At 41.6% G+C, this 14,735-nt stretch overlaps 1 protein-coding gene across 1 annotated transcript in view; it reads left to right on the top strand.

Annotated features, from left to right (window-relative positions):
• The window catches only part of TMCC3 (transmembrane and coiled-coil domain family 3), a 117,103-nt gene extending 103,329 nt beyond the window's left edge, over positions 1-13,774 (top strand). The window contains exon 4 of the mRNA XM_069095177.1: positions 8,222-13,774. Coding sequence (XP_068951278.1) covers positions 8,222-8,524 — 303 coding nt within the window. The 3' untranslated portion in view covers positions 8,525-13,774. The remainder of the gene's footprint in view (positions 1-8,221) is intronic.
• Positions 13,775-14,735: the final 961 nt, after the last annotated feature.

Below are 14,735 nucleotides of genomic sequence, written 5' to 3'. Positions count from 1 at the left end.
GTTACTACCACTACTCTTGCTGCTGTTACTACGATTCCTGCTAGTATCCTTATTCCTACTCCTGCGACTATTATTATTACTACCATTCCTGTTGCTGTTCCTCCTCCCATTCCTGCTGCTATTACTACGATTCTGATACTCCTGCTGTTACTGCTACTCCCGCTTCTACCACTACAGCTACATCATCAGGCGCTGGGCACAGAGAACGTCAGGGAGATACACTTTGGGAAAGGGATGTTGCCAGCCTTACCCTTCCCACTGGTGGCCGCCATATACTAGGTCACATTTATACCACTGCTACCAGATTCTTTCTGCAGTCCCAGGGCGTCCTTCCCACTCCCTTCTGCCATTTTCATTTCCATCACAGGTGTAACTGAGGTCACCCAATATTGGGAAATAAGCACAACCTTCTCTCTCGCTTTTGATTGGCTTAGGACTGTTGGGGACCTCAGAGTTCGTCTAGCCCACCTCACCCCCTTCATTTTACAGAGCATAGAATCCTAGCGCTAAAACCAGGCCTCAGAGGCCTGCTGGTCCAATCTCCTCATTTTACAGATTAGAAAACTGAGGCCAAAGGAGGTTAAAACTCGCTGAAGATCAAAAGAGTATTTAGTCACAAGGCCCAGATGGCGCCCAGCTCTTCTCTTCCTGAGCCCAATGTTCTTTCCGCCATGTTTTTTCTTTCCTCTGCCTGCCTTCCCCAGTTCATTTTAATACTGGCTCTCTAGATGACTCTAAGCTATGGAGTGCCCCCTTCTGGAGGCTTCAGGAAATGGTTCACACAGCTGTGTTCATACTTGAACAGATTGGACTAGATTATAGCATCATAGACCTGGTCCTGCAAGGGACCCCAGAGTCTATCTAGTTCAGGCCCCTCATTTTACAAATAAGGAAACTAAGGCCTGGGGATATGATGTATCAAATCATGAAAATAATAAAATGACTGAGGTCAGATTTGAACCAAGATCATAGCTATAGAACTTGAAAGGATCTCGGAGGTCATCTAGTCCAGCCCTATCCACCTCTCTTCACCGATGAGGAAACTGAGGCCCAGAGAGGTGCAAATGTCTCGCTAAAGGTTATACAAGTAGTAAGTATCTGGGGTAAGATTGAACCTTGGTCTTCCTAACTCCCAAGTCCAGCACTCCATCCAGTATGCCATGCTATCTGCCCAATCTCTAGAGGGTTTTGTTTGTTTTATTTTTTTTGCATAATTCTAATCCTAGAAATCCCTCTTTGCTCAGTTAGAAATGAGAAATTTCCACTATTTTAGATTTTCTCTTTCTTTTCTTTTTCAACAAACTGTGACTTACTTGGTATAAGGAACTAGATGGATAGAATTCCATCTACCCATGTAGGTTTACACCTTCTCTGCAATTCAGAATCTAGAGAATTGTCTAGATTCACAGTGTCTAATGGAAACCAAAGTGGAGACCAGTAAAGAATGCATACATACAATCCATTCATTTGGGTGCATATTGACTTAGGAAACCACATATTAACATCATCTATTTTTATTTATTTTGTTAAAAATTGTCCAATTCCATTTTAATCTAGTTCCAGGGAACATTAAAAGGTTAAGTGACATGTCTAGGATCACACACAGCAAATATGGACCAGAAGCAGGATTTGAACCTAGGTCTTCCCAGCTTCAAGGCCAACTCTCCAATGCCTTTACTGCACTCTTCTCTCCCTCAACTCTTTTCCACTTGAGCATTAGCTCCAAGACCTCAAAACCCTGATTTAGGTAGTAAGCCAGATATGGGGGAGGCATAGGATAGTCTCCCCCTTCCTCTAGGGCCTTCAGGATTTACTTTCTAAACATACCATTTATAAATATTCATAAAAATGTAATTTGAAAATATACCTCACCTATCTATATCATTCCAATCTCTCTTGCAAATGGCAGCCCCTATTTCTGTACATGTCTTAAGCATTTTGAGTTCAGGGCCTTCTCCAGGCTGGAATTCTCTTATCCCACAGTGCCTTATTTCAAGTAATAGTTCATTTACTATTTGGGGACTGGACATCTCAATCAGTGAGCATTTAATATTTACTGTGCAGCTAGGTAGCACAGTACATAGAGTGCTGGACCTGTAGACAAAAGAACCTGAATTCAAATCCAGCTTCAGAGACTTACTAGCTGTGTGACCCTGGGTAAGTCACTTAACTTCTATCTACCTCAGTTTTCTCATCTACAAAATAGGAATAGGCAGCTTGGTGGCACTGTGGATAGAGTGCAAGGAGGCTGATTATACTGAAATATAGTCATCAGAATGTTTTGTTTTGTTTTGTTTTTAAGTTCCCAGAGCCCAGGTTAAGAGCCTCCACACTTGTATATGGAGGAATGGGGAGTGGTTTCATGTAGACAGAAGTTGGAGCTTGCACCAAATCAAGGATTCTGTGACGTGAAAGGGAAGGCAGGAATGCCTTCTAGGGGATGTCTGGGGACACCGGGGAAAGGCATGAAGGTGGGGGGAGGGGGTCAGAATGAATTGGAAAAGGGCCCAGACTTCTGAAGGGGCAAGACCCAATTCAGAAACCATCATTCTAAGGGTTCAGCAAACAAGAAATGTGCGTCTTCCCACAAACTGAAATCAGAGGTCAGCTATTTCACCAGGAATGGTGGGAACTGGTACTGCAGCTGCCTGGATGATAACCCCAGAACCTCAGAACTCTGGACCATTACAGAGAAGGTGGAAAGCTCTGACCACCCAAACCGAGGAGTCCAGTTTAGGTTAGCAGACAAATTATGGCCCTGCTCTTAGCTAGGAATGCTGTTCCCATCACTCTGGGCAATTTAATCATTACATTTTAGCAGGTAAATTATAAGGGTCCAGTATGAGGTCAATTAGCTTCAGAAGGTGGTGACCATCTGGGTTGTCTGTACCTGTCTTTTGTGGTTGCTTGGATTATTTCTTCCTTCCTTTTTTTCAATCGCCTAGAAATTATTTGGGGGGAAAGTGAAAAGCAGAGAAGGAGAGGGAGAAAAGTCATCAGGGGATTCAGAAAATTTAATTTAAGCTTTTATTCCTGATTCCCTTTTGAACTGCAGAAGAGGGGAAAAAACCTTGCCAAGGAAATGACTAAGTGTGTGGTTTTGTCATGTTGGTGGGTAGTGAAGCTGTCAGAGGTCTTACTCAGCAAAGGTTTAGTCATGGTGTGGCTTCTGAGTCTCAGCCCTTGTTCAGTCCTTAGACTCTGGGCTATGCCATGGGCATAATATATACCCTGGCCTGGCCATGGCCACGGGCTGAAGGTGCAGGTTAACCTCCAGGCTATATAAAGGGTTTTTAAAAGAATATGGGGAGTTATTCTGAACCCAGTGAAATACATTTAGGGGCAGCTAGGTGGCACAGTGGGTAGAGTACTAGCCCTGGAGTAAGGAGGAGAGTTCAAATCCAGCCTCAGATACTTGATACTTACTAGCCATGTGACCCTGTCCAAGTCACTTAACCCCAATTGCCTCAAAAAAGAAAAGACAAACATCTAAAATTAATATGAAGAAATAATACTAATTCACAGATCCATAGACCTCTAAGAGAGATAGATGAGCAGGTGTTAGTGTCCCCATTTAACAGATGAGGACACTGAGGTTCTGGAGTTCAAAGGATCACAGATTTGAGTGCTGGAAAGGATCTTAGGGGTCATCTACTCCAAGTACCTTATTTTATGGATGGAGAAACTGAGACCCAGAGGGTCTGCACTTGGAAGTAGCTAGATGTCACCTTGGGTCTCGAGTCAGGAAGACCGAGTTCAAATCTAGCATAAGACACCTACTAGTTCTGTGACCCTGGGCAAGCTATTCAACCTCTGTCTGCCTCAGTATTTCTCAGAACTGTAAGATGAGGGTAATAATAGTACCTGCTTTCCAGGGCTTTTGTGAGGATCAAATCTGTAAAGAGTAGGTGCTTAATAAATGCTTCTTCCCTTTCCCTTTATTATAGAGTTAGTGTCTGTGGTGGAATTTGAACCCAGGTCTCCTGATCCCAAATGCAGGGTCACACAGCTCTAGAGAGGGAAGAGCCTTTAATGGCTATCAGGGGCAGGGAACCTGCTACCCTCCAGGTCCTCGAGTACGGCCCTTTGAAGGAATCCAAACTCATACCCTTGTTTAGTTCAGTTTCCCTGTTTTACAGATAAAGAAAGTAGGGCCCAGAGAGATTAAGTGAATTGGATATAGTCACACAGAGCAAGAAGTGTCAGAGGTAGGATCTGAACTTGGGTCCTGTGAGTCCAGAGTCAGGATTCTTTCCCCGCTGTGCTATTTTGAAGTGATTTGGTCTCTAATAGTGAGGTAGTTGTGGCCTGGATCTGGATTGGAATCCTTGTGTCTCAGCTTACAATTGTGTGACTTTATCCAAGTCACCTGCAGTCTCTCAGAATGTCATTATGAATGGCTGACTCCTAGCTGTTGCTAATTATCACATCTGAATTTGAGCTGGATCTTGGAAGCTGATCAAGCTCTGGTAAGCAAGAAGAGGTGAATATACTTTTTTTGGAGGGGGGGGAAGGCAGGGCAGTTGGGGTTAAGTGACTTGCCCAAGGTCACACAGCTGGTAATGTCAAGTGAGGCCAAATTTAAATTCAGATTCTCCTGCCTCCAGCACTGCGCCACTTAGCTGCCCTTGCAAATAAACTTTAATGAAGTGATGATGATGATGTGAATAATGGTACTTTATAGTTCTTTAAGGTTTGCAAAGCACTTAACAAATATTTTCTCATTTGCTCCTCACAACCAACCCTGCGAGGTAGGGGCCACTATTATCCCCATTTCACAGATGAAGAAACTGAGGTCAAGAGAAAGGTTCAATGACTGACCCTAGGTTCCACAGCTAGTTAAAGTGCCTAAGGCAGGATTTGAACCTGGGTCTCCTTGACTCCCTGTTGAGGGCTCTTATCTTCTCCCTCCTCCCCCTCCCAGTCACCTCTAGAGACAAACCTCTTCTGTTTTTCCTGGGTTGTGTGGCCTTGTCAAGACGGAGGCCACCTGAGGTCCAAAGCTGGGGAATCTTAATAGGGACTCTTAATTTCTATCACAATAATTCTATCGCATGCTAAGAGAAAAACCCTTGTTGTATTCTTTGTATGAGAAGAAATGGGAATGATTTAACTTTGATCATCTGGTGTAACGAGAGTTGCCATGGCAATGCATTAATTCCATTCCTTGGTCTCCAATGTATGTACTTAATGGAAAACTATAATGAATGTTGGAGCTATTAGCTGTCTCCCCCCACCTTTTTCTTAAATGACTTAAAGCAAATGCCTATCAGTGACCAAGGTGTGCACTGAACATCACAGCAGATTTAGCAATCAGTCAGCATTTATGGAGGCCTTACTGTATGCCCAGCACTGGGGATACAGGGGTGAAAACATGACCCCCCCCAGGGGCTGCTGGGTTAAAATGAATGTTTATTGAATAAATATTAGGCCAGGGCCCTTCCTCAGCCACTGAAGTGTATTTATTTATTTATTCATTCATTCACTTATTTATTTATTTGTTTGTTTATTTATTTATTTTTGCCAGCACTCTTGTTCCCCCTGTTAAGGTGAGGGCAGAGACTTACCACCACCCCATTCCTCAGTGATACCTGGATATGTAACACACTCCATGAGCTTTGTTGTTGTTGTTGAATCATTTTTCAGTTGTGTCTGACTCTTTGTGACCCCATTTGGGGGGTTTTCTTGGCAAAGACACTGGAGTGGTTTGCCACTTCCTTCTCCAGCTTATTTTACAGATGAGGAAACTGAGGCAAACAGGGTTAAGTGACTTGCCCAGGGTCACACAGCTAGCCAGCGTCGGAGGATAGATGAACTCAGGTCTTCCAACGCCAGGCTCAGCACCCTATCCACTTCACCACCTACCTACCCATGAATTGTATTTGCATGTTTAGGGAGGGTCTGTTAGGAAGACCTTGGAATTGCTCCATCATTTTCAGCATCCACTTCTCTGGGCCTGATTTTCTTCATGTGTAAAATAAGGGAAAACTAAAAATGTATTTCCTTCCTTTTCTTGAAGAGGTAGAGATGGGGAAATATCATAGAGGCAAGATGTTATATTTGAGACTTGGTTGTGTTGGTGGACTTAACTGGGGTGTGTGAGTGAGAGAGAGAGAGAGAGCACCGTCTGCCTCAGTTTCCTCATCTGTAAAATGGATAAAATAATAGCTTCTATCTCCCAAAGTTGTTGTATGGTTAAAAGGAGAATATTTGTGAAACATTTTTCTAACTTTAAAGCTCTGTGTGTGTGTGTGTGCTGGCAGAGGGGCAGATATAAAGAAATGACTATGATGTGGAACACAAATGTCATCAGTGACACTTGGATTTTTTTTAAGGTCGAGGATTGCACTAAACGTACATTCCCTATTCCTAGCCATGATCCCATTTTGAAGACACAAGGCAATGTAATCCTCAGTGGACCAATTCCAGAACTCTATCATCGTCACCAGTGATATTCCATTATAAGAAATGGTTTTTTTCAGATAGTACAGACTCACAGAGCAAGAGCAGAAAGGAACCTTAGAAGTCATGAAATCCTGCTCCCTGATTTTACAGTTGAGGAAAATGAGACCCAGAGCTATTAAGTGACTTGCCCAAGGTCACTCAGCTAGTAAGCATCTGAGACAGGATTTTAACCATCTAAGCACTATCCACTACACCATGCTTCCCTGAATGATCCCCAAATCCTAGCTAGATCCTCCTAGTCCAAGCTAGGTGGCTAGGGTAGAACACTAGACCTGGAGTCTGGAAGACCTGAGTTCAGATCTCACCTCCAGCATCTCCTGGCTGTGTGACCCTGGGCAAGTCACTTCACTTCCTTCTGCCACAGTTTCCTCCTCTGTAAAATGTGGGGATTGATAGTATCTACCTCCCAGGGTTGTTGTGAGGTTATAATGAGAATATTTGTAAAGTGATTTTCTAACTTGAAAGCTCTTTATAAACATTAACTATTAATATGATTGCTCTTCCAAGCAATACCAATAACAACCCTTCATGTTTACGTAGCACTCTTGGGTTTTGTAAAGTGCTCTTTCAAACATGGTATTGCCATCCAGACCCACTACATTTCTCGAGCATTAAAAAAAATTTGCAAAGTCCTTTCGCATATTTCTCATTGATCTTATTGAACAAAATGAGCTAAAATCTTGGAATGTCTTTTTTCTTTTTCTTTCTGTCTTCTTTGTTAGACTAACACCATTAAAATGTATGAATCACTTTCCTCTCAAATGATAGATGCATACAATTGAAGCTTTAAAGTTTTCCTTTCCATTGAGAAACTCACAGGGTAGATTGCCTTGGCTCCTTAATCATAGATTTTTTTTAATTTTCTATTCTTCACAAACAAGAAATGGTAAGTACTTATTGTTAAGCACTTATGGGCCAGGCTCTGAGCTAAGCGCTGAGAATGCAAAGAAAGACAAAAGACAGCCCTTGCCCTCAAGAATTGCCTTAGAATCTAATGAAAGAGACCACACACACACACACACACACACACACACACACAGATCGTCCTTGAAGTGGAATCTTTTTTAATAGTAGAATTTTTTTTTAAGTTTTATTAATGATTTTTTTTACTCTACAGTCACTTTCTTAGGACAACTACCTCCGTCACCATCCAGGACCACGGATGGCTTACAACAAAGAAAAGCTGTTAGGTGACTGGAAACTATGGGGATTTTGTAACACTTATCACTCATGGTTCACCACCCTTCCACATAGAAGAAGGAACTGTTTTTTGTCATCCGGCTTCTGGAACCCAGATTGGTTAAAGGCTTTTAAAATGTAGGCTTATAGGTTTAGAGATAGGAAAGACCGTAGAAGTCATTAGGTCCAACACTCTTTATTTCATAGACTGAAACTGAGTAAATGTGCCAAAGGAAATCTACACTTAGAAGTGAGCTTAGAAATGGTTAAACATTCAGCACTCCTCATTTTATATCTCATAGGGTTGTCATTCAGTCGGTTTCAGTTGTGTCTGATTCTCTGTGACCTCATTTGGGGTTTTCTTGGCAAAGATCCTAGAGTTTTGTCATTTCCTTCTCCAGCTCATTTTACAGATGAGGAAACTGAGGTGAATAGGGTTAAGTGACTTGCCCAGGGTCACACAGCTAAATCACCGAGGGAGGCTTTTAACTCAGAAAGATGTCTTCTTGTCTTCAGGCATCACCCAGTTTATCCCATCCTGAATCTTACATGTCTCTCTTTCTCCCCACACTCATAGGAAGCCTTGGAGTCCTGCCAGACCCGAATCTCCAAACTCGAGCTTCATCAGCAGGAGCAGCAGGCCCTCCAGACCGACACTGTGAACGCCAAAGTCCTCTTAGGCAAGTGTATCAATGTGATCCTGGCCTTCATGACCGTCATCCTAGTGTGCGTCTCCACCATTGCCAAGTTCGTCGCCCCCATGATGAAGAGCCGTTTCCACATCCTCGGCACCTTCTTTGCAGTCACCCTTCTCGCGATATTTTGTAAAAACTGGGATCATATTCTGTGTGCTATTGAGAGGATAATAATACCGAGATGAATCTATTTGTTCTGGCTTCACCTTCTTTCAATAGAGTAAACCTTTTCCACATATACTAACTACCAAAATTTTTTCAAAGGCGCTGTCGTGCACACTGAATGACAGCTTCAAGAGGACTCAAGCTGTAACCTGTAAATAATTGCAATTCTCTAACCTGATAGCAGTTGCCTACTTAATCACTGTCTATGGTTAGCCTGTCTCTTGTCAGAGTCTCCCCTCACTACTTTGCTGCCTTAATTGGAACAGATTTCCACTCCACAGAACCAGCACAGCATAAGAAGGGAGTATCGGGTTGTTTCATTTTATGTTTTTAATTTAAGTTTTTTGTTTTTATTTAAGTTTTGGGGGCTGGGTCAGGAAGATTTGGTGCATGGGAAATGTCAGGAGGGTCAAAGTGGATTTCTAAACCTACCTTTTGAAATTGGGTGTGTCAGCAAACCCTTTTCTCCATTGATCTGCCTCCCGGAGAAATAGAAAGGTTTGATCCTGGTGGTAGAGTTGAGCATGGGCACTAGAAACATCAAAATATTCTTTTCTACAGAGGTACCCAACCTATTTAGCTAGTCCACAGTTAGGGCTCCCATGTCCATAATAATTCACTAGAATTTTCATGGGTACATTGAAAAAAAGCTTCTAACACACTAGTAACCCAATGTTTTAATGGGGATCTACTGTCCTTGAAATTGCAAAATGGTAGGATTTATGAATGAATTTAATCATTCCACTTGGCTTTATTTTAACTAACTAGTAACTTATTTTTGCTCTAGAATGTGCCAAATAATTCCATATGGCTCATATGATTATCAATTGGTCTGGAAGTCATTTGTATTTTGTATTGGGTCCTTCAAGGACTGCCCTGGCCTGTTACTGTGTGACATCCAGCCTTTCGGGAAGATATGGTCCCCTTTCTCTTTTTCTCTGTAGAAAATATCAAAGCATATGCGAACATAGGAATGGTGTGATGTCGCTATAGAAAGCAAGAGAGACACACTTGATTCAACACAACTTCTTGGTCCACTAGAAAGAGAGCATGATGTCATGTCTGGCTATTGGGCAGGCAGTTGAGTGAATGGTGATTTAAGTGGATAATGAAATCACCCACCACACTGATAAGGTCCTTTCAGGAAGGTGGGAGATGAGAGAAAGAATAACTTATGAGAACATTAGAGCTACAGATGCCATCTGTCTCTTGTGGTCTTATGGAAAATGGCATTGAAGTTAAAGCATTCCACAAAGTTCCAACTTGTGTGAAATTTTTTAGCCTCTGAATAAGGAGGAAAAAATGCTTTCTTTGACTTAGAGGTTTTCTTAATGTTTAAAAAGCTAAAGAAAGAAAACAGAAAGGCTGTGTAAGTAGAAATTTCCTACTTGGCTCCATGCTATTCAAAGGTATACAGGAATATATGTATATGTATTAATTTTTTATATGAAGAATGGTTGAAACCTCAGTGTATTTTTTTTGTCTTTAGGAAGCATTGTTTTTAATGACCTGGATTCAAACAAGTGCAATATTTTTCAAATAGCTGCTCTTAGGGAAATCTCTCATTTAATGTGATTGTGTGAACTGTGGTTTCAGGGAATGAGGGGTAAGCCTTTGGCAGGGAAATAGGTGTGACTGCAATTTTGTATCATACAAACATAAAGAAGAATATTCCATCGGGTCTCTTATTTGTTGGATTTCTTTGAACCAGGCTCTAGGGAAGAGCTGAGATCCCTTCCTAGTGTTTGTTAGGACTTCTGGCTTGTCCTTAGGTGTCTACATGATAAACGAATGACTCACCAAGCCAGGATTAAGTGGAAGGGTCTTAGGTTCTTGGGGAGGAGAACATAGGTGAGTTTCAGTTTCCTTTCCATGTCTGTATCTAATGATCAGTATTCACCTGCACCCATGAACAGGGATAAATAAATTGTAATATTTATATCATTCATTGATATCACAAGCAGGATCCCGAGTGTACTCTCAGAGGAAGGCCCTGAAAAATACTCATAGGTAGGAGGTGGGGATATCTTTGTTCTGTAATGATTTGTGTTGCTGTTCTTTTTGTTTAGAAGAATGAGTAAAAACCTGTTTTTGTCTCGTGGAGATTAATGTTTGTCCCCCTATTTATTGCTTATTCATGTAATCAGGCTGCTCTTTTCACTGCTAAGACTCTTCTGATGAGTGAATCTTCTCACTCTAGTATGAATCAGCAAACATTTTGAATGCTATAAGTGAGGCTTCATTGGGATGCTATTTGGTCATATTCCAATGTCTGGGACTGGGGCACCTAGCCAAGAGGGATGACACCCTGAAATGTCTGTGATTGACAGTCTCCTGAAACTTAGGTATTGGGTGATATCCAAAACAATTCTTTAGTGATGAATGCTGACTTAAATTTATATGACCAGCTGCCAGGTAATTGGAACACTTTGTTTTAATGAATCCACCAATAGGGCTGGGTTTGTTTTGAAGCCTTATTGAAAGTTTATGAGGGGCAGCTAGGTGATGCAGTGAATAGAGCATCGGCCCTGGAGTCAGGAGGACCTGGGTTCAGATCTGACCTCAAACACTTAACACACACACACCAAAAAAAAACAACAAAACTAGCCGTGTGACCTTGGGCAAGTCACTTAACCTCAGTTACCCTCCAAAAAGCAAAAAAAGAAAGAAAGAAAGTTTATGAACCAGTAACCGATGGTATACTCTGCAGAGGCAAAGTGTACTTTTCATCTGCTCCCTATGATTTGTTCTGTTAGAAAAAGAATAATAACTGAATAAGACTTTTCCCTTGGCACCCTGTTATGTCCCCATTAAAGGGGGAGAATGATGGTGCACTAGAGATTGAAAACATTAGTGAGAATAGATGAGCCCTTCTGACTTAATATCTAATTTTTTGTTAGTAGAAACATAGGAGGGGTGACCAGGTGGCTCAGTGAGTAAGAGCACCGGCTCCAGTGTCAGGATGACCTGGATCAAATCCGGGCTCAGATACTCAGCACCACACCCAGAAATAACTGGCCGTGTGACCTTGAGCAAGTTAAAAATTGCTTTAAAAAAAAAAAAGAAACATAGGACATATTCCTATCAGGAAAATATATGCATTTGAAATGATTATACATTTTGAACACTGAGGAATTTAAACATTGGGGAATTTTCTCAAATTTACAGGTAGGCCAACTAACCTTTTTTCCCCATTGTCTCCTGCCATCCCATGGATGAGAAGATAGGACTTTTAAGTTATAAGCATAGGAAAGCCAATTTTTTGTGTTGCCTAACACAATAACCACGAAGTTCCCATGAGATGTTGAGCGTGGACATCCTTGGGGATTGAGGAAGATTTTTGTATTTGGTGGGCTCCCCCAATTTTTTGGTAACTGAATATACTTCCCCACAGGTTGCCTTTAAAAGGGTCCTTAGTTCAAGTGAAACCAGTAGCCAAAAGTACTACATTGACAATTTGGAGGGGGTGACTTGCCTGCCATCTTTAAGCTCTGTTATTTTTGAGAATCTGTTTCATGTTGTTTTTTGCCATCCTAATGAGATGTTAGATTGAGCTCAGCTTAAAGACCAAGACTTCTGTACTTCTCCTTTTGGGTCATAGTTCCACTACTTGGATTTCTCCCACCTTACCTGAGGCTGGTTATAACCTTACCCACACTGACCCTCTCTAATTTGTCCCTGCATGTCACCACATGTGTGACATTTCACCCAACTGCTCTTATAACTCATTCTTCCAGTTTCCAGGCTTCTATTGATTGTCTCTATGAGTTCAATAATATTGACTAGGACCAGCTTCCCTCTGGCCATCAATTACCTCTGTGTCCTTTGGGTTTGTTTCTGAAACACTTGGTTCCTAGCATGGGATAGAAACATTTTTGTACTGTGTCCAAAAACCCAACAATACCGTTCTCTTGCTTTGGAGACTTAAGAAACAGAATTGTGCATACGTGTATAATATATAGGTGGTCACTGACTTGAAATGAATGATTTAAGTGAAATGGTCTTCCTGGAGCCTGCCTAGAAGGAAGCTTTAGGGAACCATGTTGCTACACCTTATAATTTCCGTTCCCATGCGTCTTGGTTCTAACCCTAAGCTCTTTGGGCTAGTTTTACCTCTCTAACTACCAGCCCTAGCCCCATTATCCTCCCTTTTCACCTCAGGCCAAGGGAGGGTCAGAGGTGAAAGTTACTACCAAGGGTAAGGTGCAGCATTCTGAGACCACCAAGCCCCCAGTAAAGTGACCCTTTGGCTGTTTCCCCTACTCCAAATCCTCTTTTCATAAACAGTGCTGCCAAGACTGTCTCAACCTGATTTTCTCTGATGTGCGTTTCCAGAGGCTCTAATTGCACCAACTTGTGATTTTTCTTTAGAATCCAAGTGGGAAAAATAAGAAGGTGGGAAGGAGTAGGGGTAAGGTAGAATGTGTTTATGAGTGTGTTGTAAAAGTAACCCTTTAATCCCTGACAGTGAAGGGGAAGCAGACCACCATAATAAATTGTGGATCAATGCTTAAAAGGAAAAAAAAAGTCAATTGGCAATCAGCCAAAGAGAAAGATGTATTCATTCTTCTTGCATTTGCTCTGGCAGGCACCCTCTGACCCCATTCCCCACCACACTCCTTGGGCTTAAGCCATGGAGCCACCAACAGTGGCTTGGAAAGGGGTCTCCCTGCCTTTATTGTAGATTTGTTGGAAAAGTGTGTGCCTGGCATCCAGGAGACTGAATGCATTTTCCCAGAGAATCATGATTACATGAGATTGTTAGGTTCTAGTCTACAGTGCCAGACTTGAGAATTTAATAGGCTACCCTAGGAGCCCAGCCACCCTGGATAACTTTGTGTAGGATTCTTCCAATAAGTTGGAGACTGTATCATGTGTTTCCTTAGCTAATGTTAAAGCCCAAACATGATGAATTTAAAATGCAGTGTTTTTGCTGGAGAGATAGCTTCACATGGTGGCTTAGTTCCCACTCTGAGGGATTAACAGCCTGCAGATTTAAATTAGGAAAAGAAGGGATCCGGGCTGCCTACATCCTAAAACACTTAGAAACCTAAAGAAACAAACATTGCAATTAACAAAGAGACTGACTGGCAACCCCCGTTAAGAACAAAAACAGCCAATTTCCTCAAATCAACCAAATGCTCTCTGTTCTAAGATGTTTGGAAATAATGTATGTACGTAGATTGTTTCAGACCTGATTTATTTGTTGCAAATTTTATTTATTTTAAACTTGTGCAGTGTGGATTTCTTTTGTGTATGTTTGAGAGAAATGTTTCAACAAAAAGCACTACTTGTGTCTAAGAGAATGCTAGCCTAGGTTGTAGTCATCATTGGTGAAGGTAGTTCTTACCTGGCTGTCAACCGGATCTGTCCACCACCAAATTGCCATTTTGTGTAGCACGCTATAAAGTTTTATGTCAACCAACGTGAAAAAGAAAATCTGTAAAGTCTTAGTATATTTTCACCTCACGGTATGTGGTCATAACTGAACTCAAAACAGGTGCCATTATTTTTTTAAATAAATGTAGTTGATGTTAGTTTGGATGTTTAATAAAGAGTTCAACTTTTAAAAAAAAAATAAAAACTTTGTTGATGTCTTTTTTTTAACACCAGTCATCACCAGCTATTAACCCACCTTCTACTTTTCCCCTACCCTTCCCTTGTAAGAGAAAAAACATTATTCAAGACTAACCAATATGACTGAAGATAAAGATGAAGAGGACTATGAGTGTGGAATGTTACATACCCAGTCAGAATCGCTTCAGCAAAACTAATGGGCACATTGAATAAGTCTGACAGGCTATGTGCAGTGCTAAACCCTCCTATTCTCTCCCATCTCAGATAATTAATGAGCATTTGTTAAGCACCTATTATGTGCCAGGTACTAAACTAAGCACTAAGGATACAAAGAAAGCAACTCACAAAAAATTTCCCTGTCCTCCAGAAGCTTATATTCTAATGAGGGAGACAACGTACAATTTATTAGGTATGTAGGGGATACATATAGATAACTAGATGGAAGGTTCATTGAGGGAGAAGGCATTGGCAGTTGGGGTAGGGGGAGACTGAGAAAGACTTTCTATGGAAGGTGGGACATGAGCTGGGTCTTGAGGGAAGCCAAAAGGCAGAGATAAAGGGACAGAGGATTCCAGGTATGGGGGCAGGAGATATTTTGTTTGAGAAGGTTCAAGGAGGCCAGTGTCACTGATTTGTAGAAGATGTGGAGGAGAG

Source organism: Petaurus breviceps, unplaced genomic scaffold (genome assembly GCF_028583685.1).
Source record: "Petaurus breviceps papuanus isolate PSGF00001 unplaced genomic scaffold, PetGlider_PUasm1.0 225, whole genome shotgun sequence".
Taxonomy (NCBI): domain Eukaryota; kingdom Metazoa; phylum Chordata; class Mammalia; order Diprotodontia; family Petauridae; genus Petaurus; species Petaurus breviceps.
Note: the sequence above shows the minus strand (reverse complement) of the source record. Positions and strands in the feature narration are given on the sequence as shown.